Raw genomic sequence first — 19,397 nt, forward strand, 5'->3', positions numbered from 1 at the left:
TGCCCCCCACCCCACAAACCTCCTGCCCAAACCTCCATGACATTTTCATTTTTTGTGTGGTGCTGGGGATGGAACCCAGGCCCTTGTACATGCCAGACAAGGGCTCTGCCACTGAACTACGCCTCCAGACCCTGTCTGACATTTTCAATTTCATTTTGATATATCATGAAGGCATTCAGGATGGATTTTTGCCAAAAAACCCAACCAAATAGAATGAGAACACAAGCGATAAGATCCCAACCTGAGGGGGTCAAGCCTCTAGATCCAACTGCCGTTTACACAGCACTGAAGGCACAGATAAGCGAGCTCAAGGACACTGCGGGGCAGTGGCCAGATTCAGAGCTTGCACATTCTTGGTATAAATGCCCTGGTTTTGTTAACAAATAAAGGGTCTGAAAATAGTAGCCCAAAGTGGATGGGGCTGAAGCTGGGTGATGGGTCCACGAGACTCTGCACTACTCCACTTCCTCCCGGGAAGGTTTACAAAATTTCAGCAAAATGAAAAAGTCAAATAGAAGAGGCCCAGTGAAGAGAGGGGACGTCATGGGGCTGCCAGGGAAAGCGAAGTCCCCAGCACTTGACTTGCGCATTCTTAAACACAACTGTTGGGTTCTCTTTCTGTAACAGCAAGAACTGATGACGGCCGCAGTGTCCTTAATCACTGGACTGTGAGCCATAGTGGCCATGCAAAGGAACACTCGGGGGCATCAGAAACAAGGTGACTTTGTGCCAGGTATGGAGAGGGTGGACGCTGCCATTTGGGTCTGGAGGTTTCCCAACTCAGCCTCTTCCACTCTCTCTAAAACAGCACAGAGCCACTCCCTGCTGCCACATTGGCTTTCTCCTCTTCCCATCTCAGTTTACCTTCTCCCTGAACCACACATGCAGAACATGCTGCAGGGGTGGCGCTCAGTGGCAGAGCACTCACCTAGCACGAGGCCCGGGTTCCATGCCCAACACCACAAAACAGAACAATAACAAAACCCGAGCTCTGCAATGTGCTGGAGCACCTTCCCTCCCACTGCAGGCCCTCCCCTGCTTCCAGGGAGCTGGGATGTCCCCCTCCTCTCCTGTCTCTTTCTCTATTTCTGAGCTGCTGAGGGTGAACCCAGGGTGCCCTGCTACTGGGCCACATCCCCAGCCCTTTTCTTTTGAGTCAGGGCCTAACTAAGTTGCCCAAGCTGTCCTAGAACTTGAGACCCTCCTGCCTCAGCCTCCCAAGCTGCTGGGATTACAGGCCTGTGCCACCATGCCTGGCTCCTTCCGGGCCTTTCTGCTCTATTCTCATCTCTCTTTCCCAACCTTCTGTGGCTCATTTATTATTATTTATTTTCTTGGTACTGGGGATTGAACCAGGGGCACTTAACCACTGAGCCACATCCCCAGCCCTTTTTCGTATTTTATTTGGAGACCGGATCTCACTGAATTGCTTATGACCTCACTAAGTTGCTGAGAGTCTCTGAATTCATGATCCTCCTGCCTCAGCCTCCCAAGTCACTGGAATTACAGGCATGTGCCACAGTGCCTGGCTCTTATTTTCATTGTTAATTTTTTTATTTTGTTTTTGGTACTGGGGATGGAACCCAAGGCACTTTGCCATTGAGCTTTTCTGATTTTATTTTTATTTTTTAAAATATTTTTTAATTGTTGATGTACCTTTGTTTTTATTTATTTATATGTGGTGCTGAGGATGGAACCCAGTGCTTCACACATGCTAGGCAAGTACTTTGCCACTAAGCCACAACCCCAGCCCGTCTTATTTTATTTTGGGACAAGTTCTTGCTAAGTTGCTGAAGCTGGTCTTGAACTTTCAATCCTCCTGCCTCAGTCTTCCAAGTCACTGATTACAGGTTGTGCCACCAGCATGTCCACGCATGCCAAAATTATTAAGAATTTAGAACTGCTGGGCAAACGGGGTGTGCACATTTAAAATTTTTAGTAGAGGGCTGGGGATGTGGCTCGAGCGGTAGCGCGCTCGCCTGGCATGCGTACAGCCTGGGTTCGATCCTCAGCACCACATACAAAGATGTTGTGTCCGCTGAAAACTAAAAATAAAAAAAATTAAAAAAATTTTTTAGTACATATGGAAGAGTGGACTTCCACGGAGGGGCTGGCAAGCAACTGACATTGTACCCAGGTCACAATGCACGCCTTCACTCACCCTCCCTGGCAGGGTCATCAGACCCCACCTCGGCAGTTTTTCTGGTATTGAGGACTAAGTCCAAGGGTGCTTTACCCCGGAGCTGCATCCCCAGCCCTTTTCATATTTTGAGACAGGGTCTTATTAAGTTGCTGAGGCTGACATTGAACTCATGATCCTCCTGCTTCAGCCTCCCAAATGGCTGGGATTGAACCCAGGGCCTTATGCATGTGAGGCAAGCACTCGACCAACTGAGCTACATCCCCAGCCCCCTATGCCTATTTTTATTTGGAGGATGTGCAGTCCTGGGTTCAAATCCTGACCCCATGTGTCAGGTGACAAAACACAGTCAACTTTGTGGCAACTCAGCCTCAGTTTCCTCATCTGCACAAGGGAGTTCTAATATATTCCTCAGATGGTGGTGAGTTTGCCAAGTGCTAAGTGCTGGTTGGAGTGTGGCCTCCTCTTGGAAGTGCACCAGGTCACTGGAGAGCAGAGATAAAACACTGCACAGTGAACAAGTGACATGGCTCCCTGATTCTGGGACCTGGGCGCAACTGCCTGTGAAGCCACAGGCCCTCAACTGATCCTTCTAGCGCAGCGGAGATGAGGCTCCGATCGGGCGGGGTGGAGGCACCTACCTTCGTAGGCCTTGGCTGCGTTTACCAGGCTGGACCATTCGAGACCAGCAGCTGTATCGGGCAGGGGCATCATCCCAGGGTCCAGGCGCCGCAAGGGCCGGTCCCGTCCATCAGCCAGTGAAAGTTCTGAGGCGGAGATGGCAGCTAGGTGGGGAGAGTTAAGCACAACGTGAGAGGCAAATGAATACTTTCCACTGCTTATCAGAAGACCCCGTGAGGGAAACCTCCAGTGGGTGAGGTGCAACTTTTAACAGGATGGCGGGGACGCCTTGCTTAGAAGGTGACCTTTGAGCAGATCTGGGGAAGAGCATTTAGGGCAGGTGCAGTAGCCAGGGCAAAATCCCCGGGGCAGGAACATGCTGCAGGTTTAAGGAACACTGAGGAGGTCCAGCTGGGACAGGGCGAACGGGGAGAGCTGTGGCAGGTTGTCAGAGGTGACAGGGCTGTGGGGCCCTGTGAGTCCTGACCAAGCTGCTACCCTGTTATCTGGAGTGCCACCCTGTCGTGGCAGGCTCGGAGGCTCCCTCTGGCTGGAGGGAAGGCAGTAGACAGACTGTGTGGCAGGGGGGGCAGGGAGACAGACGGCGGGAGGCTGCTGTGGGATTCGGAAGGAACCAGGGGTGGGACCGGGCAGGCCGTGGGTGGTGGTGGTGGTGGGGGGCAAGTGAAAAGGTTCTGGATCCATTCTGCAGGTGGAGCCCCCAAAGTCTGAAGAGTGGACGTGGGTGTGAGACTAGAGAAAGGTCTAGGACATCATCAGGTTCTGCTGGGTCTAGGCACAGCCGGTGGACTGGTTTCAAGTGGGGAAGGCTGGGTGGAGGCATCAGGTACAGGTGCCTCAAGACATCCGCAAGGCAGCAGTGGGAGGGGGCCTGCCAGAGGAGCCTAGAGTTGGGGAGAGTGTCGGGGTGCAGAAATTGGAGGCACCAGTTTATAGACAGTGTTGAGATGTGGCAGGGTCACTGTGGGGAGACCTGGTGGGTTGGATTTGCCACAACGGGCAGAGGAAGAGGCTGTGAGGCCTCAAGGTGCTGGGAAAGGCAGGCGGGGGAAGCATCGTGCCAGCAGCAGCTCGAGTCCTGTGTGCCAGGCTGAGGTCCTGGGCCTGACTCTGGAGCCCTCAAAGGGAAGGGACAGAGGAGGATAATGAGGCAGAGAGGGGTCAGGGGCCTGACCAGGCCTGCGCCATGCCCCCAGCACACTTCTTCTGTGCGGGATAAGCTGGGGTCGGGGGGTCATCTCACAGCCTTGCCGTGGTGGGGGAAGGGAGGGTGGCATTATGACCTCCATGTATGGAGCAGGAAAACCAAGGCTGGAATTTGGGATCTGAAGTGGTGGTGGGGACTAGTCCTGCTCTGAGCCAGACCCCATGGGCCTAGAAGGTTTGGAAAGTCCAGGCTCCTAGTGTTTTAACCCTTGTTCTCTAGTCTAAAGGGGCAAACCTGTCTCATGATGCTCATTTTAGCGGGGAGGTGGGATGGAAAAAGCTGACCAATAAGGACTAAGTTGTTGTAAGCAGCAAGAAACTCTGGTGAGGTACTGCACACCAGGGTGACTGTATCACAATTATGTACTATGTACCCCCAAAAGCTAGAAGAAAGGATACTGAATGCTTTTACCACGGAGAAATGATAGGTGGTAGAACAGACTCATGTATACTAAAACATCACATGGCACCCCAGTATTATGTACAAGCCTTATGTCTTTATGTATCAGTTGAGAAATAAAGCTCAGTGGTACACTTTTGCCTACTATGACCACGGTCCTGGGTTTGATCCCTAGAATCAGATACCCAAAATAATTAAAATAAAAAATTAAAAACACTAACAAGTTGGTGGCATATACCAGTGACTCTGGAGGCTGAGGTAGGATCAAAAATTGGAGGCCAGGGCTAGAGTTAGTGACACAGTCAGTGACACAGCACTAGCCTGGCATGCGTCAGACACTGGGTTTGATCCTCAGCACCACATAAAAATAAAATAAGGATATTGTGTCCAACTATAAATATATATATATTCCATTAAAAAAAACTGGAGGTCAGCTGGGCACGGTGGTGCACACCTGTAATCCTAACAGCTTAGAAGGCTGAGGCAGGAGGATCGAGTTCAAAGCCAGCCTCAGCAATTTAGGGAGGCCCTAAGCATCTCAGTGAGACCCTGTCTCTAAATAAAGTTCAAAACAGGGCTGGGGATGTGGCTCAGTGGTTAAGTGCCCCTGAGTTCAAACCCTGCTACCACCCCACCCGCTGCAAAAAAAATGGAGGCCAGCCTGGATAATTTAATGGGCTCATATCTCAAAAAATGAAAAGAGCCGGGGATGTAGCTCAGTGGTAGAGTATTCCTGGGTTCAATCCCCAGTGCCTCAAACACAACGCAACACAACAATGAAAAACAAAATCCCCCAAACCCCCTATCAACAAAAATAAGCAGCCAGTAGATTTTCAGTATTCATGACACATTTAGGTGTTATGCTGGGTTTGCTATCCGCTAATAACTCTCTCTCTCTATCTTTTCAGTGGTGAGGGTCAAACTCAGGGCTTCACACCCTAGATAACACTACTGCTAAACTTCATTCCCAGTGCTTCTGAGACAGTCTTGCTAAATTGTCCAGGCAGGCCTCCTGCCTCGGCCTCCAGAGTTGCTGGGATTGATTACAGGCGAGGCAAGCGCTCCACCCCTGAGCTTTACCCTCAGTCCTCTGGTGAGATTGTGTATCTCTAACCCTAACCCTTACCCCAACCCTGAGTTCAATCCCAGGAACCACCCCATAAAAACCAAAGGGATTGAACCCAGGAGTGCTTAACCACTGAGCCACATCCCAGCCCTTTCTTCTTTCTATATTTTTAAAAATATTTTTTAAAACTATCAATGGACTTTTGTTTATTAATTTATTTATTTGTGGTGCTGAGAATCGAACCCAGTGCCTCACACATGCTAGGCAAGGGCTCTAACACTGAGCCAGGATCCTTTCTTACACAAGCCCTCTCCTTTCTATTTTGAGACAGGGTCTCGCTAAGTTGCTTAGGGCCTCAACAAATTGCTGAGGCTGGCTTTGAACTTGCAATCCTCCTGCCTCAGCCTCAAGAGTAGCTAGGATTACAGATGTGCACCACCACGCCTGGCTCCTCCTGCACCTGGCTCCTCTGGTGATATTTTACAGTCAAAGAAACTGAGGCACAGAGAAGTCCCACTGGAGGGGCTGGGGAGAGAGCTCACTTGGTACAGCGCTTGCCTCGTATGCACAGGCCCTGGGTTTGATCCCCAGCACCACCAAAAAAAGAAAAAGAAGTCCCATTGGTGGTAGAGGCCTGGGACACGAGCTCAGGCCCCATTTTGTGGCCTGATAGAGGTGGTGTGCATACCGTCCTGCTCCTGGGGATACTAAAGACAAATAAAGGTGTGGAAAAGTCCCACCCCTGCACCTTCCCCACTATGGCAAATTTGGGGGAGTCCTGTCAGTTAATAAATGTTCACCAAACTACCTGGTACCAGAACTGGGAGCTGCAGGGTGGAGCTGGGGGCAGCTGCTGCAATCCCTGCCCTCAGGCCTGCACCCAGAGGGGCTGAGACCCTGTCTGGTCTCAGGAGAATCCCAGGAAACTCCCTGATGCTTGGAGAGCACCCACTGCTCTTGGGGTGACACCCAGTGCCCAACTATCAGGCACCTCTGAAATTCACAGGCAACCCAGTCCCCTCCCTCAGGTAACTGACCCAGACAACCTCCAGGCGACCAGGAGGGTGACCAGGCTTACATTTCTTCTCTGGGAATCCGTTGCCAGCGGCAGGGATGGTGCTGGGGCCGCCGCCAGGTGGGAGTGGGTGCTGGTGCTGGCGGCGGGCGGGCAGCGTGCTGGAGGGGAAGGCGCAGGTGCTGGTGAAGAGCACGTCACTGGGCAGGCCTGGCTCCAGGCTGGCAGGGGTGGCAAAGCTGGGCTCCCGGCGCCCACTGCACAGGCTCTCGTCTGACAGTGTCCGCTGCAGGCTCTTCTGGGGGGACTGCTGCCAGGACAGGGGGGAACATGGGGACAGTGTCATGGGGGCCCCAGTCAGTCCTCAAGGGCTTCCTGCCCACCTAGCCTCCATGGGCTCCCTTCCCTGACCCGCAGCCCATGGCCTCTGGCCGGCTGACCAGCTCCAGACAAGTGAGGCTGAGGCCGGGCAGGGGAGGGGAGGGAGTGAGCCACACGGGCCCGCGAGAGCCAGGCTGGGACTCCAGCGGGCACCAGTGTCCTCTTCCTCCATGCTCTGGGCTGGTGGGACACAACCCGGGGAGCCTGGGAATGAGAGCGTGCCAGAGTTTCCCCTGGGACCACTGCTCCACTCCCAGACCCTGAGCTCTGGGCGGGGGGCAGCTGCTTCACCCTGGGCTCTGGGAGAAGGACGTGAGCCAGGCCTTCCTGGTGCCCTCCTGAGATGGCTTAAACCCCGGTTCTGTTCCTAATCAAAACAGGGCCCTCATTCACACACCCCGACAGGGCCGCAGATGTGCTCCCTCCTCCCGCCCTGCCCCAGGCCACCTGGCCACGCACCCCTGTGTCCCTCTCCTGCTCTGGCCCCAGGTTGTCCATGATGATGAGTTTCTTCAGGTCGTCCTCAATGGTGGACTTGTAGTTCTTCCGAGGGGACCGGAGGTCTCGCAGGGATGCCCTTAACCGTGGCTGCCCAAAGACGTTCTTTGTGTTGGTGTCCACCTGCCTGCAAGCAGAGCGCCGGGGTCAGGGGCCGCGAGCTCCTTCCAAAGCTGTGGGGACTCACAGCCAGCTGCCTCTGGTGAACGGCCACACCTACTCCACCTGACCAAGGTGTACAGCAGAGCCCTCGGCCACTCTGTACACTTATCATCCAGGCACTTCTGGGAACACCTCTGGCTGAGCCTGTTCCAGGGACTGGGGAACAGCCATGATATGGAGCCCATGTCTAGGAAGGGCGACCAACACTGATCAAACGAACAGAGAGACCCCGTGGGTGAGCTAGAGAGATTTTTTTTTTTTTGCAGTACTGGGTGTATTGAACCCAGGTGCTCCACCCCTGAGCTACAGCCTCCTTTGTGAGATAGGAGGGTCTTACTAAATTGCTGAGGTTGGTCTTGAACTTGGAATCCTCCTGCCTCAGCCTCCTGAGATGCTGGGATTATGGTCGTGCATCACCGCACCTGGCTGAGGGAAATGTTTTGAAGAAAAACAAAGCCAGGTACCGGGGTAGGAGCTGGGGACCTGGGGGCCGGGGACTGGAAGGAAGGAACCCCATGGGAGGTGGAGGAAAGAGCCAGAGTTGGGGCCTTGAGGGGCGACGAGCTTGGTGAACTGGAGGAATGGGGGACGAGGGGGCAAGAGGTGGGAGGTGAGGTCTCAGGGAGCAGGGGCGGACGTGTGGGACTTGAGTGACACGGGGACTTGGGACTGCATCTGAGGAGCCCTGCAGGTTCTGAGCTGAAGAGTGCTAGGTCCCAATTTGCAAGTACTGGGGACATGAGGCTGCCCTTGTGACAGCTGACATGGACTCAAGAGGCCCCTAACCTCTGAGATGCTCAGCCCTGTGTTCATGCTGGGGCCGGGGCTCCACCACTGTCCCCTGTGGGCTCCAGGCTGACAAGGCCACCCCCTGTCCTCCACTCAGCGGCCCCCAGGACCCGACCTCTTGCATTTAGACTGTGACCTAGCTTCTGGGCTCAAGTCTGAGCTTCTTGGTAAAAATGTTCAAGCTTCCTGGTGAAATGGGGACCTGACCTAAGGCCCGGCCACCCCTAAGAGAAAAAATGACAGTGACCAGGTACATCATCCTCACCAGACACCACACAGGAAGCCCCTCTTCTGATCATTCCCATTTCACAGATGGGAACAGGCAGGAGGTAGGAGCCTGTAACACTGGCCGTGCCTTCTACCACGGTCCCCTTTCCCTTTCTTACAGCAGCTGTTGTGACCTGTAGCTGTCTTTGTCTGGTCTGTCAGCCGAGCAGAAAGAGCAGCAGCATAGCAAGGCCCAGCTCCCTGGGCACATATACGAATCCCCCAAGCTGCCCTACTCAGATCCCATCTCATGGATGAAGAGATTAAGGCACAGAGGAGTTAAGCCACTTGTCCAAAGTCACACAGTTTGTGGAGGGAGGAGTCAGGATTCAAATTAAGGCAACGGGTTGAGGAGTCTACAGTTGCCACCACCAAGCTTGACTGCCATGTTTTTTTTGTTGTGGTTTTTGATTAACAAGTTCTATGCCTTCAAAAGATAAGAAACAAATGCATGCACTCTTTGAAAACATTTCTGATCAGATCACTGTTAACTATGGAAATTCCAGAAACATCTAGAGAGATAATATCAACTTAGAATTTGTATGGGCATAGTGAATATCATAAAGGAGTATCCTAAACAAGCCAGCTGTGTGAGCTGTCCTAACATGACCCAGACTCTCTAGAAACCTCACTGACAGACCCCTGTGTCGTCTTAGAATTTCTTGCCCTCTCATGCTCCCCACTTACTCTGGCAACTGTCCTGCCAAAGAGCCTAGGGTAGCTGGTATTTCTAAGTCTTTGGAGCCCATCATCATGATGCTGGCATTATGTCCCCTGGGTGGGAGGACAGTCAGTGGCCATGCATGTAACTGTAGGACAGAGACAGTGATGATGGGACACCGGGAAGGTGCCGTGCTGCCCCACCGTTTCCCTTCCAGGTGAAAACCACCTTTTTCTCTGGTGTCTTCTGATGGCAGGGATAGAAAACAAAAGCATCGGTGAGCACTGTGACCTTCTAGGTAGCAGAGCTGAATTGGTTTGCTCCAAAAAGAAACCCCACCCAGAACAGCATCATTGAGTAAAGCTTAAAATGATAATCAAGGGTACTGAGGACCCTGTTATTCTTCCAAACCCAGCCACCTTGACCGCCATGTTTACAACACACGTGGGATGAAAACCTGTACAGTGCATGGAACATTATCACCTTTGATTAAAAATATGCCTCTGGGGCTGGGATGCGGCTCAGTGGTAGAGCGCTCGCCTCGCATGTGCGAGACCCTGGGTTTGATCATCAGAACCACATAAAAATAAGTAAGTGAAATAAAGGTATTGTGTCCAACTACAACCAAAAAATAAATGTTCAAAGAAAAAAAAAAAAGATATGCTTTTATGTGCAAAAAAAAATTTTCTGGAAGAAATGAACCATGATTACCTCCAGGAAGTTGGAGGTAGGAAAGTGGGACTTTTACTTTACATCTAACACCCTTTGAACTGTGAATTTATTTCACCATACTAATGATGATGATGATAACAAAAATAATAACAATTAGTTTTAAAAAGGCTGATACCTGACCTTCATCATTTTGTAATACAAGAAAGAGCCTCTGAGCCTACAGGAGAAATAAGATGTCTTGGGCTCCCGAGGGTTTTGAAGTCTGCATTTTCTTTCTCTTTCTCAGTTGCCAGCCTTGGGATTTTAACAAAGGGAAGAAGAGAAGGTGCCAAGTTTTCTTTTTTTATCAGGTCACATCCCTCCCCAGCCTAGAGCTCAGGTGGGGGCAATGCTGGCTCCACCCAGATTAGGCAAGTGTATTCTCCAGGCAGATGAGAAGCTTTAGGTCTGGAGGACAGAGAGACAGACACAGAGACAGAAAGAGATGCACACACCCCTTCACCATGGAAGATGAAAGGGGCCTCCTTTTCCCCCACCTTTGATTTTGGCATTTTCCAGAATCTTCCCTCAGCACAGGCCCCTACTTTGGAGAGGTAGTAGATCTGGCCTCAGTGGTAGAGTCCTGGGAAGCCCTGGATTCAATCCTCAGCACCAACCCCCACCCCCCGCCCCCACACACACTCTCCTTCCCTGTTCTATTTCATTTATGTTCATTTCCTAAAATCACCTTCCCAGACCCCCGGAACTCTAGTATTCTCAACAAGGCATTCCTAGTTCTTAGGAGGAAGGCTGGCTCACTAGGGGACATCATGCTAGAACCTTCTCCTGTGACTCTCCATCTGCACCATCCCACCTATGGCAGCCTGTGTTCTGATGCTCCTGGGGGGCTGCTGAGAACACGCCTACAGGGGAGAAGCATGGCAAATCCAGCTCAGTTGATCCCCCCACCCCTCCTCAGTGCTAGGGCTTGAACTCAGGGCCTTGTGCACGCCAGGCAAGTGCTCCACCAACGGAGCTGTGGCCCAGCCCTTAGTTGACCACTTTTGTTTTTCCTTTTTTTTTTTTTTTGGTATCGGGATTGAACTTAGGGGTCACTCAACCACTGAGCCACATCCCCAGCCCTATGTTGTACGGGGTCTCTCTCAGTTGCTTAGTGCCTCTCTTTTTGCTGAGGATGGCTTTGAACTCGTGATCCTCCTGCCTGAGCCTCTCAAGGTGCTGGTATTGCTTTTCTTATCCTCTTCTTTCTAAAGAATCTTCAGATTTTTTTTTTCCTTTGGTACTAGATATTGAATCCAGGGACACTTTACCACTGAGCCACATTTCCAATGCTCTCCCTTCTCCGCCTTCTTTTTGGAAATAGGGTCTAAGTTACTGTGGCTGGCCTCAAACTTGCGATCCTCCTGAGTTGCTGAGATAACAGGTGTGCACCATTGTGCCTGGCTATTTTCTTTCTTTCTTTTTTTTGGTGCTGGGTGTTGAACTCAGGGCCTCCTGCATGCTAAGCATCAAAAAAGCCAAACCAGGGCTGGGGATGTGGCTCAAGCGGTAGCGCGCTCGCCTGGCATGCGTGAGGCCAGGGTTCGATCCTCAGCACCACATACAAACAAAGATGTTGTGTCCACCGATAACTAAAAAATAAATATTAAAATTTTTTCTCTCTCTCTCTCTTTAAAAAACAAACAAACAAACAAACAAAAAACCAAAAAAGCCAAATCAAACTAAACTAGGCCTACACATCCCTAATCTTGTTTTTTCTCTAGATCTCTGGTCTCCATAACTGTCAAATCCTAATGACCTCTGGGGATAAAATGGGCTGCTCTCTGACTGCTGACAAGGGCAAGGCCACCTTCTATGCCCTAATTTGGACCAGTGCCAAGAGATGTGAAGAGAAAAGAGCAAGGGAGGAAGGCAGAAGACAGGTGGCCATGCTGATGTCAATGGGCGCAAGGGAAGAGCATGTGTCACCTATGCCGGGTCTTCTCAGGCACCTGTCCTTCCAGAGGCACAAGAAATGAAACAACATTGCTTCTAGGAGGGAGCTATGGGACGGGGTTGGGGGAGAGGCTTATTTTTCAACACAAATCCTTTTGTGTATCTTTTTTTTTTTTTTTTACTCCGGTTCCCCTTTCAAAGCATAAATGAAGAGAACGTCTCCAAGATTCTTTCTAATGGAACCGGACAGAGTACCTCTGACTCACCCATGCTGTCTAAGGGTGCACTCTGCCACGGCAGGACGCTCCAGGGCAGAAAAGGAAGGAAGGCAGGCTGCAGCGACGGCTGTGCAGTCAGGACAGGCAGCAGCAGCTCCTCCTCCCACAGTCGGCCCAGGAGCCGAAGGCGACCAGTGGCCAGACGTGGCTGGGCTGGTCCCAGAGGACTGGAGTTCTGGCCTCCAACTGGGGTGGCTCCCTCGGGCCCTGGTTAATTAAGCTAATTAGCACTGCCCGCTGTCAGCCCGGCTGAGCTGGGGGTTCTGCCAACGTGGTTGGCAAGGAGACTCGCCGGGCTGTGCCCCAGGTAGCGGGCTGACTGTCCTGGAAGGGCGGCTGGGAGAGGCCAGAGAGCAGAGGCGGGGACAGCCCTGCTGGGTGCTGGGCCTGGGCTTGTGGAACCAGGCCTTCCCTGGTCTCTCCTGAGCCGGAGCCAAGGGCCTCCGGACCTGCGTGCCAGGGGGAGCACCGGCACCAGCGCCCGCCAGCCCCGGGCACCCTCGCACCACCCCTGGGACGTAGGCATGCCTTTCTTCCTTTTGCGGCCCGGGAAACCGAGGACACTCAGAACCTACGTCCACCTGCTGCCCTGTGTCACCCCAGGCTGTGCTCGTGGTGAAAGCTGCGTTCCACACACAGCACCCGGCGCTCTGGGTCCTCAGCTGGGGTGGCCGGGTGCTTCATAGGGACCGTGGGAATTCCTTATGGCAGCCGTGGGACAGGACTGAGGACCACCTGTGCGTTCCAGGTGAGGGACTGACCCTCCAGGAGCTTCCATCACGGTGACATGGAGCCAAGACACCATCCTCTGACCTGTAGGGCTGTGCGCTCAGGTGGGGACGCGATACCACACCACCTGGGGAGCGCCATCTCTCCCAGGCCCCAACTCCCTCACCTCATGCCCCCAATGGCCCCACGTGAAGGGGTCGCCTCTGGACGAGGTTGCTTGGGGTCCTCCCGGTCAGCACCCTGCCCTAAGGTAGGCCCTGAGGTGACAGCAGAAGCTCTTCCAAGGCCCATCTCCTCCTTGGTTTCTGGAGATGACCACTCACGTGCGGCCGCCCATCAGCTCAGCACTGTGCAGAGGCCCATGGTGGCTGTGCCAGGCCGAGAGGCTCTGGTGCCAAAGAGCCAGCTGCCTGCAGGGGCAGCTCCAGCCCCGCAGTCCTCTGGAGCAGCCATCCCAGGTGGAGGGCTACTGGCCACCTGTCCTCTTTTCTCCCAGCACCTCCAACTTGCCAGCAAGCCCTGTCTGCTGCAATTCCAGATCATCCGTCCCGAGCCTGCCCTCCTAGCCTTGGTGGCTCTTGCCCTGCTCCCGTCCCCACGTCTCAGTGGACCCTGACAGTGCTCCTCCAGGATGTTCCCCACATGCAGCCACAGGGACCTATTAGCAGTTCAGAACATCTCCTAGCCGTGCCACACCCTCCACAGCCCCGTGTCAGTCAGAGCAGATGCCACAGGACTCACCACCGTCTGCCCCTGCCCTACTGCTACCCTGACCTCATGTCCCACACCCTCCCCTTGCTCACAGGGTTCCTGCTACTGGACCCTCCTCCCAAGGCCACACCTTGGGGTCCTGACTGTTGCCTCCTTCTGCCTACCAAAGCTCTTCATGCAGATGCCATCACAGCCGAGCCCCTGCTGACCCACTGCGTGCCCTCCGCCCCTCACCCAGACCTGAGCATCAGTTCCTGACAGTGGGGACCTCGGCCAGGTTCCCTGCCATATCCCCAGTGTGTGGACTTGGCTTCTCGGTGACTAAGTGTCACTCTCTTCACGACCAGAGCGACCCACCTGGCCTCACTGCCCACCCAGGCACTTACTTCTTGGGGTCGGTGAAGGTGAGAGGCCGTGGCGGGGGCTCGTCCGTCCTCTTCCACCCTGTTGGGTGCTTATTGCGCACAGGCTGCTTGGAGAAGAAGGACTTGGGGACAGAGGTGGAGAGCTGGAAGGGGCTGGCCTGGGCCAGCTGGGAGGGCCGAGGAGTCTCTGCGCTGGCAGTTTTGTAAACCTGAGCAGGGAAGCCAGCCCGTGAGCCCATGTCACTGCAAAGAAAGAACGAAGGGAAGAAGTTCACGGACCCTAGACATGTCACCATGGGCTGTACTGCTGCAGGATGTTCCACGACACGGAAGCCTAGAGAAAAGGGGGTCCCTGCAGAGACCCGTCCCACTCCAGCAATACGGGAACCTAAAAAGGCACCCCGGCCCCTGCTGTGGGAGCTATGCAGTTGAAGGCGGAGTCCCATCTGCCCACCTATCTCTAGGTGACCATGGTTCACAGGCTGCTCTATTTCCTTCCTTTTCATCTGGGCATTAAAAACAGAGAAAGCGGCTTTTACTGGGGGGAGGGGAGGTGGGAAGATTTTGCTTTTTCATTATTGGGATCATACCGATTATTCTATAACTTGTCATATTTTTTTCCAGGTGATGAGGACCAAATCCAGGATCTTGTACATGCTATGTATAATTTTTAAAGAATATATTTTGCGGGGCTGAGGATGTGGCTCAAGCGGTAGTGCGCTCATCTGGCATGTGTGAGGTGCTGGGTTTGATCTTCAGCACCACATAAAAATAAAATAAAGATGTTGTGTCCCCCGAAAACTAAAAAATAAATATTAAAAAAATTCTCTCTCTCTCTTAAAAAAAAAGAATATATTTTGCTATGTATGCTTTTATGAAGCACTTAGTACATGTCAGATACTATAGTTAGCTAGTCTAAGACTACAACTCCCTAAGCTAAATATTAGATTTTTGTTGAAGTAATGTTACAACAACCTACTGATATCAACTGGACCTAAACTTTAGGGACACAAATGCTGCAGGAAATCAACTTTAATTTTTTTTTTTTTTGGGGGGTGGTATGGGGAATTCAACCTAGGACCACATGCGCGCTAGCCAAGCACTCTAATACTGAGCTACATCCTTTTTAAAAAAAGCCCTTTTTAAAAAAATGTTGAGTTAGGGTTGTACTAAGTTTCTCAGCCTAGCCTCAAACATGCAATCCTCTTTCTTGTCTCAGCCTCCCAAGCAGTTGCAATTACAGGTGCACACCATTGTGCCTGGTCAATTAAAGAAAAAATTTTAATGAAATTCCATTCAAAATAAGGGATATTTAATGACAAAATAGAAGATATCTTTGAAATATAAGCTAGTAAATCCTTTCTGAAGGTCGATTTAGTGGATGGGACTTTTGTCTGTGGCCAGAGGAGGAGACTGGCAAATCCTCTTCCCAAAGAGGCCCAAACTAACAAACCAAAAACCCTTTCAAGCACTCTGAAAAATGACCAAAGGCATACAATAATCTGGAAAGCACTAAGCTTGACAAACTGCTGAAGTGGGTAGGAACCTAGGGAATCTGTGGCTCCAAGGAGACATTAGAGTATATAACAAAAAGCCAGGCACAGTGGCGCACCGTACACCTATAATCTCAGCAGCTCGGGAGGCTGAGGCAGGAGGATAGAGAGTTCAAAGCCAACCTTAGCAACGGCGAGTCGCTAAGCAACTCAGTGAGACCCTGTCTCTAAATAAAATACAAAATAGGGATAGGGATGGGACTCAGTGGTTGAGTGACCCTGAGTTCAATCCCTGATACCAAAAAGAGAGCATATAATAAAGAGTTTCAAAAGGAGATGAGAGAAAGGGGCAGAAGAAATATCTGAAGAAATAATGACTGAAAACTTCCTAAATCTGATTTTAAAAAGTCATTAAACATTTAAAAAGCTCAACAAACCACAAGTATAATAAATAAAGAGACCTACATCTTAAAAAACACCTGAAAGTAAAATACTAAGATAAAAATCTTGAAAGTATCCAGAGAAAAGACTCATCGCTTACAGAGAAACACTGATAAAACTAACTGTTGACTTTTCATGTGAAACAATGGAATAAAATGTCATTTTCAAAGCACTGAAAGAATTCTATAACCCAGAATTCTATATCCAGAAAAACTACCCTTGAAAAAAGTAAAGGCAATCTAAAGATGTTCCCATTTAACAAAGAGAAAGAGAGAAAATATATGTTGTTAGCACATCTGCCTAATAAGAAACAATACAGGAAGTCCTCACACTAAAAGAAATTAATCCAGATAATTAACATGCAGTTTTTTAAATTAAAAACATTTTTTTTTTAGTTATAGGTGGACACAATATCTTTATTTTATATTTATGTGGTGCTGAGGATCAAACCCAGTGTCTCACACATGCAAGGTGAACACTCTACCACTGAGCCACAATCCCAGCACAACATGCAGTTTTTTAAAAAAATATTTATTTTCAGTTGTAGTTGGACACAATACCTTTATTTATTTATTTTTATATGGCGATGAGGATCGAACCTAGGGCCTTGCACTTGCTAGCACTCTACTGCTAAGCTACAACCTCAGCCTTTAACATGCAGTTTTTAAAAAATGACTATAGATTTATGCTTTCACATTTCCTCTCTCACCTTTACTTAAAGACAAAGGCAATAATTAACTCTGTTGTTGGGTTTATATCATATATGTGATAAAACTGCACAAAGAAGGGGAAGGAGTAGGGCTATACTAGAGAAAAATTTTCATGTATTACTGGAATGAAGTTAGTATTAACCTGAATCACACTGATAGATGCATACTGTAATAACAACACCAATAACAACAAAAAACAGGTACATAAGAGTGAACTTCCAAATGACACACTAAATTAAATTTACATAGTCTAAAGCAATAAAGGAAAAACAGAAGCAAGAAAGATAGTAAACATAAAGAAAACAAGTAGCAAAGTATCAAGTATAAAACTATTATCAATAATTACATTAAGCCAGGCGCAGTGCTCATACCTGTAATCCCAGTGACTCAGGAGGTTGAGGCAGGAGGATTGTAAATTCAAGGCCAGCCTCAGCAATTTAGAAAGGCTCTAAGTAATTTAGCAAGACACTATCTCAAAATAAAAAAAATAAAAGGGCTGGGGATATATAAAGCACACCTGGGTTAAATACCCAGTACCCAAAAAAGTTAAATTAATTAATTAATGTAAATGGTTTAGTGGGGTGCAGTGGCACATGCCTATAATAGTGACTCAGGCATCCCCAGGTTCAATCCTCCAGTATACAAAACCAAAAAACAGTTTAGCCAGACACGATTATGAATGGCTGTAATGCCAGATTACCTGGAAGGCTGAGGCAGAAGGATTGCAAGTTTGAGGTCAGTATGGGCAATTTAGTGAGAGCTTGTCTCAATAAAATAATACTAATAAAAAGGGCTGGGCGATACAGCTCACCTGAGCTTGCTTACCTAGCTTGGCCAAGGCCCTGGGTTCAATCCCTAATACACGAAAAGGGAAGAAAAGAAGAAAAAAGGGAATGGTCTAAACACTCTATTCAGAAGGCAGAGACTTGTAGGCTGGATTTAAAAAGCAACATATGCTTTCTACAATTCAGCAATGTCTATTAATGGACAAAGGTTGCACACTGTGAGGAGATATCCAGGAAGCCCCGAAGCACATCACCATGAGCATGGACCTCATAACACTACGGAGGTGCAGGGAGGCTTCCCCAAGGAGGCGAGGGCTTGGAGCTCAGAAGCAAGCCAAGGGCAGGCGTCAGCCTAGTGTTTGGCCCCCCACAAACCACACCACGGAAAAGTTGCACAATACTCATTTGTACACACGGGGATGCTCATAGAAGTGCTGTTATGATCAAGAAAAACTGGGAAAAAACCAAAATGATAAGAAAAGGTAGAAATGGTCTGAAAGATTGAGATGGAACCAGGGGCAGTGTACTACTAAGCTACATCCCCAGCCCTTTTTACACCCAGCCAGACAAAAATCTCTATATACATCACACATGTACTTGTGTTTATATATAATATGTATGTATATATATGAAATATGGTTATGATTTTTTTATTTTATAGGAAGGAAATTAGCAGTGCTTCTCCAACTGTAGGTCATGAAATAGACTTAGTGGGTCTTAATTTGTTTTTTTGGTGGTACTGGGGTTTGAACCCAGGGGATTTTTACTCCTGAGTCACATCTCCTGTCCTTTTAATTTTATCTTAAGACAGAGTCTTGCTAAGTTTTCCAGGCTGGCCTCAAACTTGGGCTCCTCCTGCCTCGGCTTCCTGAATGGCTTAGATGATATGCGTGTGACATTGTTCCTGGTAGGTCTTAACAGTTCTATTCTTTTATTTTATTTTTTAGCTTCTGGGGATAGAACCCAGAGCCTCATACACGTTAGGCAAGTACTTTACACTGAGCTACACATACCCGGTGCAAGTCTTAGCAGTTCTGAGCAGGGGAAAAAAAAAAAAGAAATAGACTAAAAAATATGTCAGTGTGATCACATAAGTTAAGTATTTAGTGAAAATTCCAGATGTCTGTGTTGGGTTATAATGTAAAATGTTTTTCTACTTTGGGTAAAGGTCAAAATGTTTCAAAGAACTGGGTTGGTACAGGTTTGGAGAAAAATCTCTGGAGGAGTATACACCATCTGACTACGTCTGAAGGGAATGATACTGGGGAGGTGTCAAGGACACAAGTCAGGTTAAACCATATAAACTTGGCACAGGGCAAACAGGAAGTGGCCACCTGACACCTCAGTCTAGGTGTGGCTCAGTGGTAGAGCACCTGCCTAGCATGCGTAGGCCCTGGTTCCACAACCTTGGAAAAATCAAAACAAAACAAGACAGGGAAAGAACTTGGGTCCTGGAGTCAATAAATGACCCAACCTTGGGGTCTTCTCCAACCTTGAGTTCTGGGAGGTGATACATTTGCCTCAGGAGAGAGAATTGGGGAAAGGGAAATATTGATCACAGCAGACAAAGTTTCAGATTGGGGGAGTCAACTTTTGTGATCTATTGCACTGCACAGTGACCATGTATAATGGATATTTCAGAGCAATGGCAAAAAATGGCCCAGTATTGGTGCCAAAATAGACATGTAGACTAATGGTACAAAATAGAAGGCACAGAGACAAACCCACATAAATACAGTTACCTCATACTAGACAGAGGTGCCAAAAACATACATTGGAGAAAATATAGCCTATTCAACAAATGGTGCTAGGAAAACTGGAAATCCATATGTAGCAAAATGAAATTAAACCTCTCTCTCACCCTGCACAAAAATCAACTCAAAGTGGATCATAGACTTAAGACACTAGATCAGAGACGCTGTGCCTAATAGAAGAAAAAGCAGGCCCAAATCTTCAGCATGTCAGCTTAGGACCTGACTTCCTGAACAACAGGATGGATTCAAACTATCATCTCTAGCAATTAGAGAAATGCAAATCAAAACTACTCTAAG

The 19,397-nt window shown here is 49.5% G+C and overlaps 1 protein-coding gene across 8 annotated transcripts in view; it reads right to left on the minus strand.

The window, feature by feature from the left end:
* The window catches only part of Sipa1l3 (signal induced proliferation associated 1 like 3), a 227,942-nt gene that overhangs the window by 5,880 nt on the left and 202,665 nt on the right, over nucleotides 1-19,397 (minus strand). For 5 of the 8 annotated variants that reach the window (XM_040279412.2, XM_040279411.2, XM_078032142.1 and 2 more), the window contains exons 16-19: nucleotides 13,939-14,160; nucleotides 7,310-7,475; nucleotides 6,533-6,779; nucleotides 2,782-2,925 (exon numbers count right to left, since the gene is read on the minus strand). In XM_040279412.2, coding sequence (XP_040135346.1) covers nucleotides 2,782-2,925; nucleotides 6,533-6,779; nucleotides 7,310-7,475; nucleotides 13,939-14,160 — 779 coding nt within the window. The remainder of the gene's footprint in view (nucleotides 1-2,781; nucleotides 2,926-6,532; nucleotides 6,780-7,309; nucleotides 7,476-13,938; nucleotides 14,161-19,397) is intronic. The other 3 variants (XM_021720373.3, XR_013430795.1, XM_040279413.2) reach the window with 3 other exon arrangements.

This window comes from Ictidomys tridecemlineatus, chromosome 15 (assembly GCF_052094955.1).
Source record: "Ictidomys tridecemlineatus isolate mIctTri1 chromosome 15, mIctTri1.hap1, whole genome shotgun sequence".
Classification (NCBI taxonomy): domain Eukaryota; kingdom Metazoa; phylum Chordata; class Mammalia; order Rodentia; family Sciuridae; genus Ictidomys; species Ictidomys tridecemlineatus.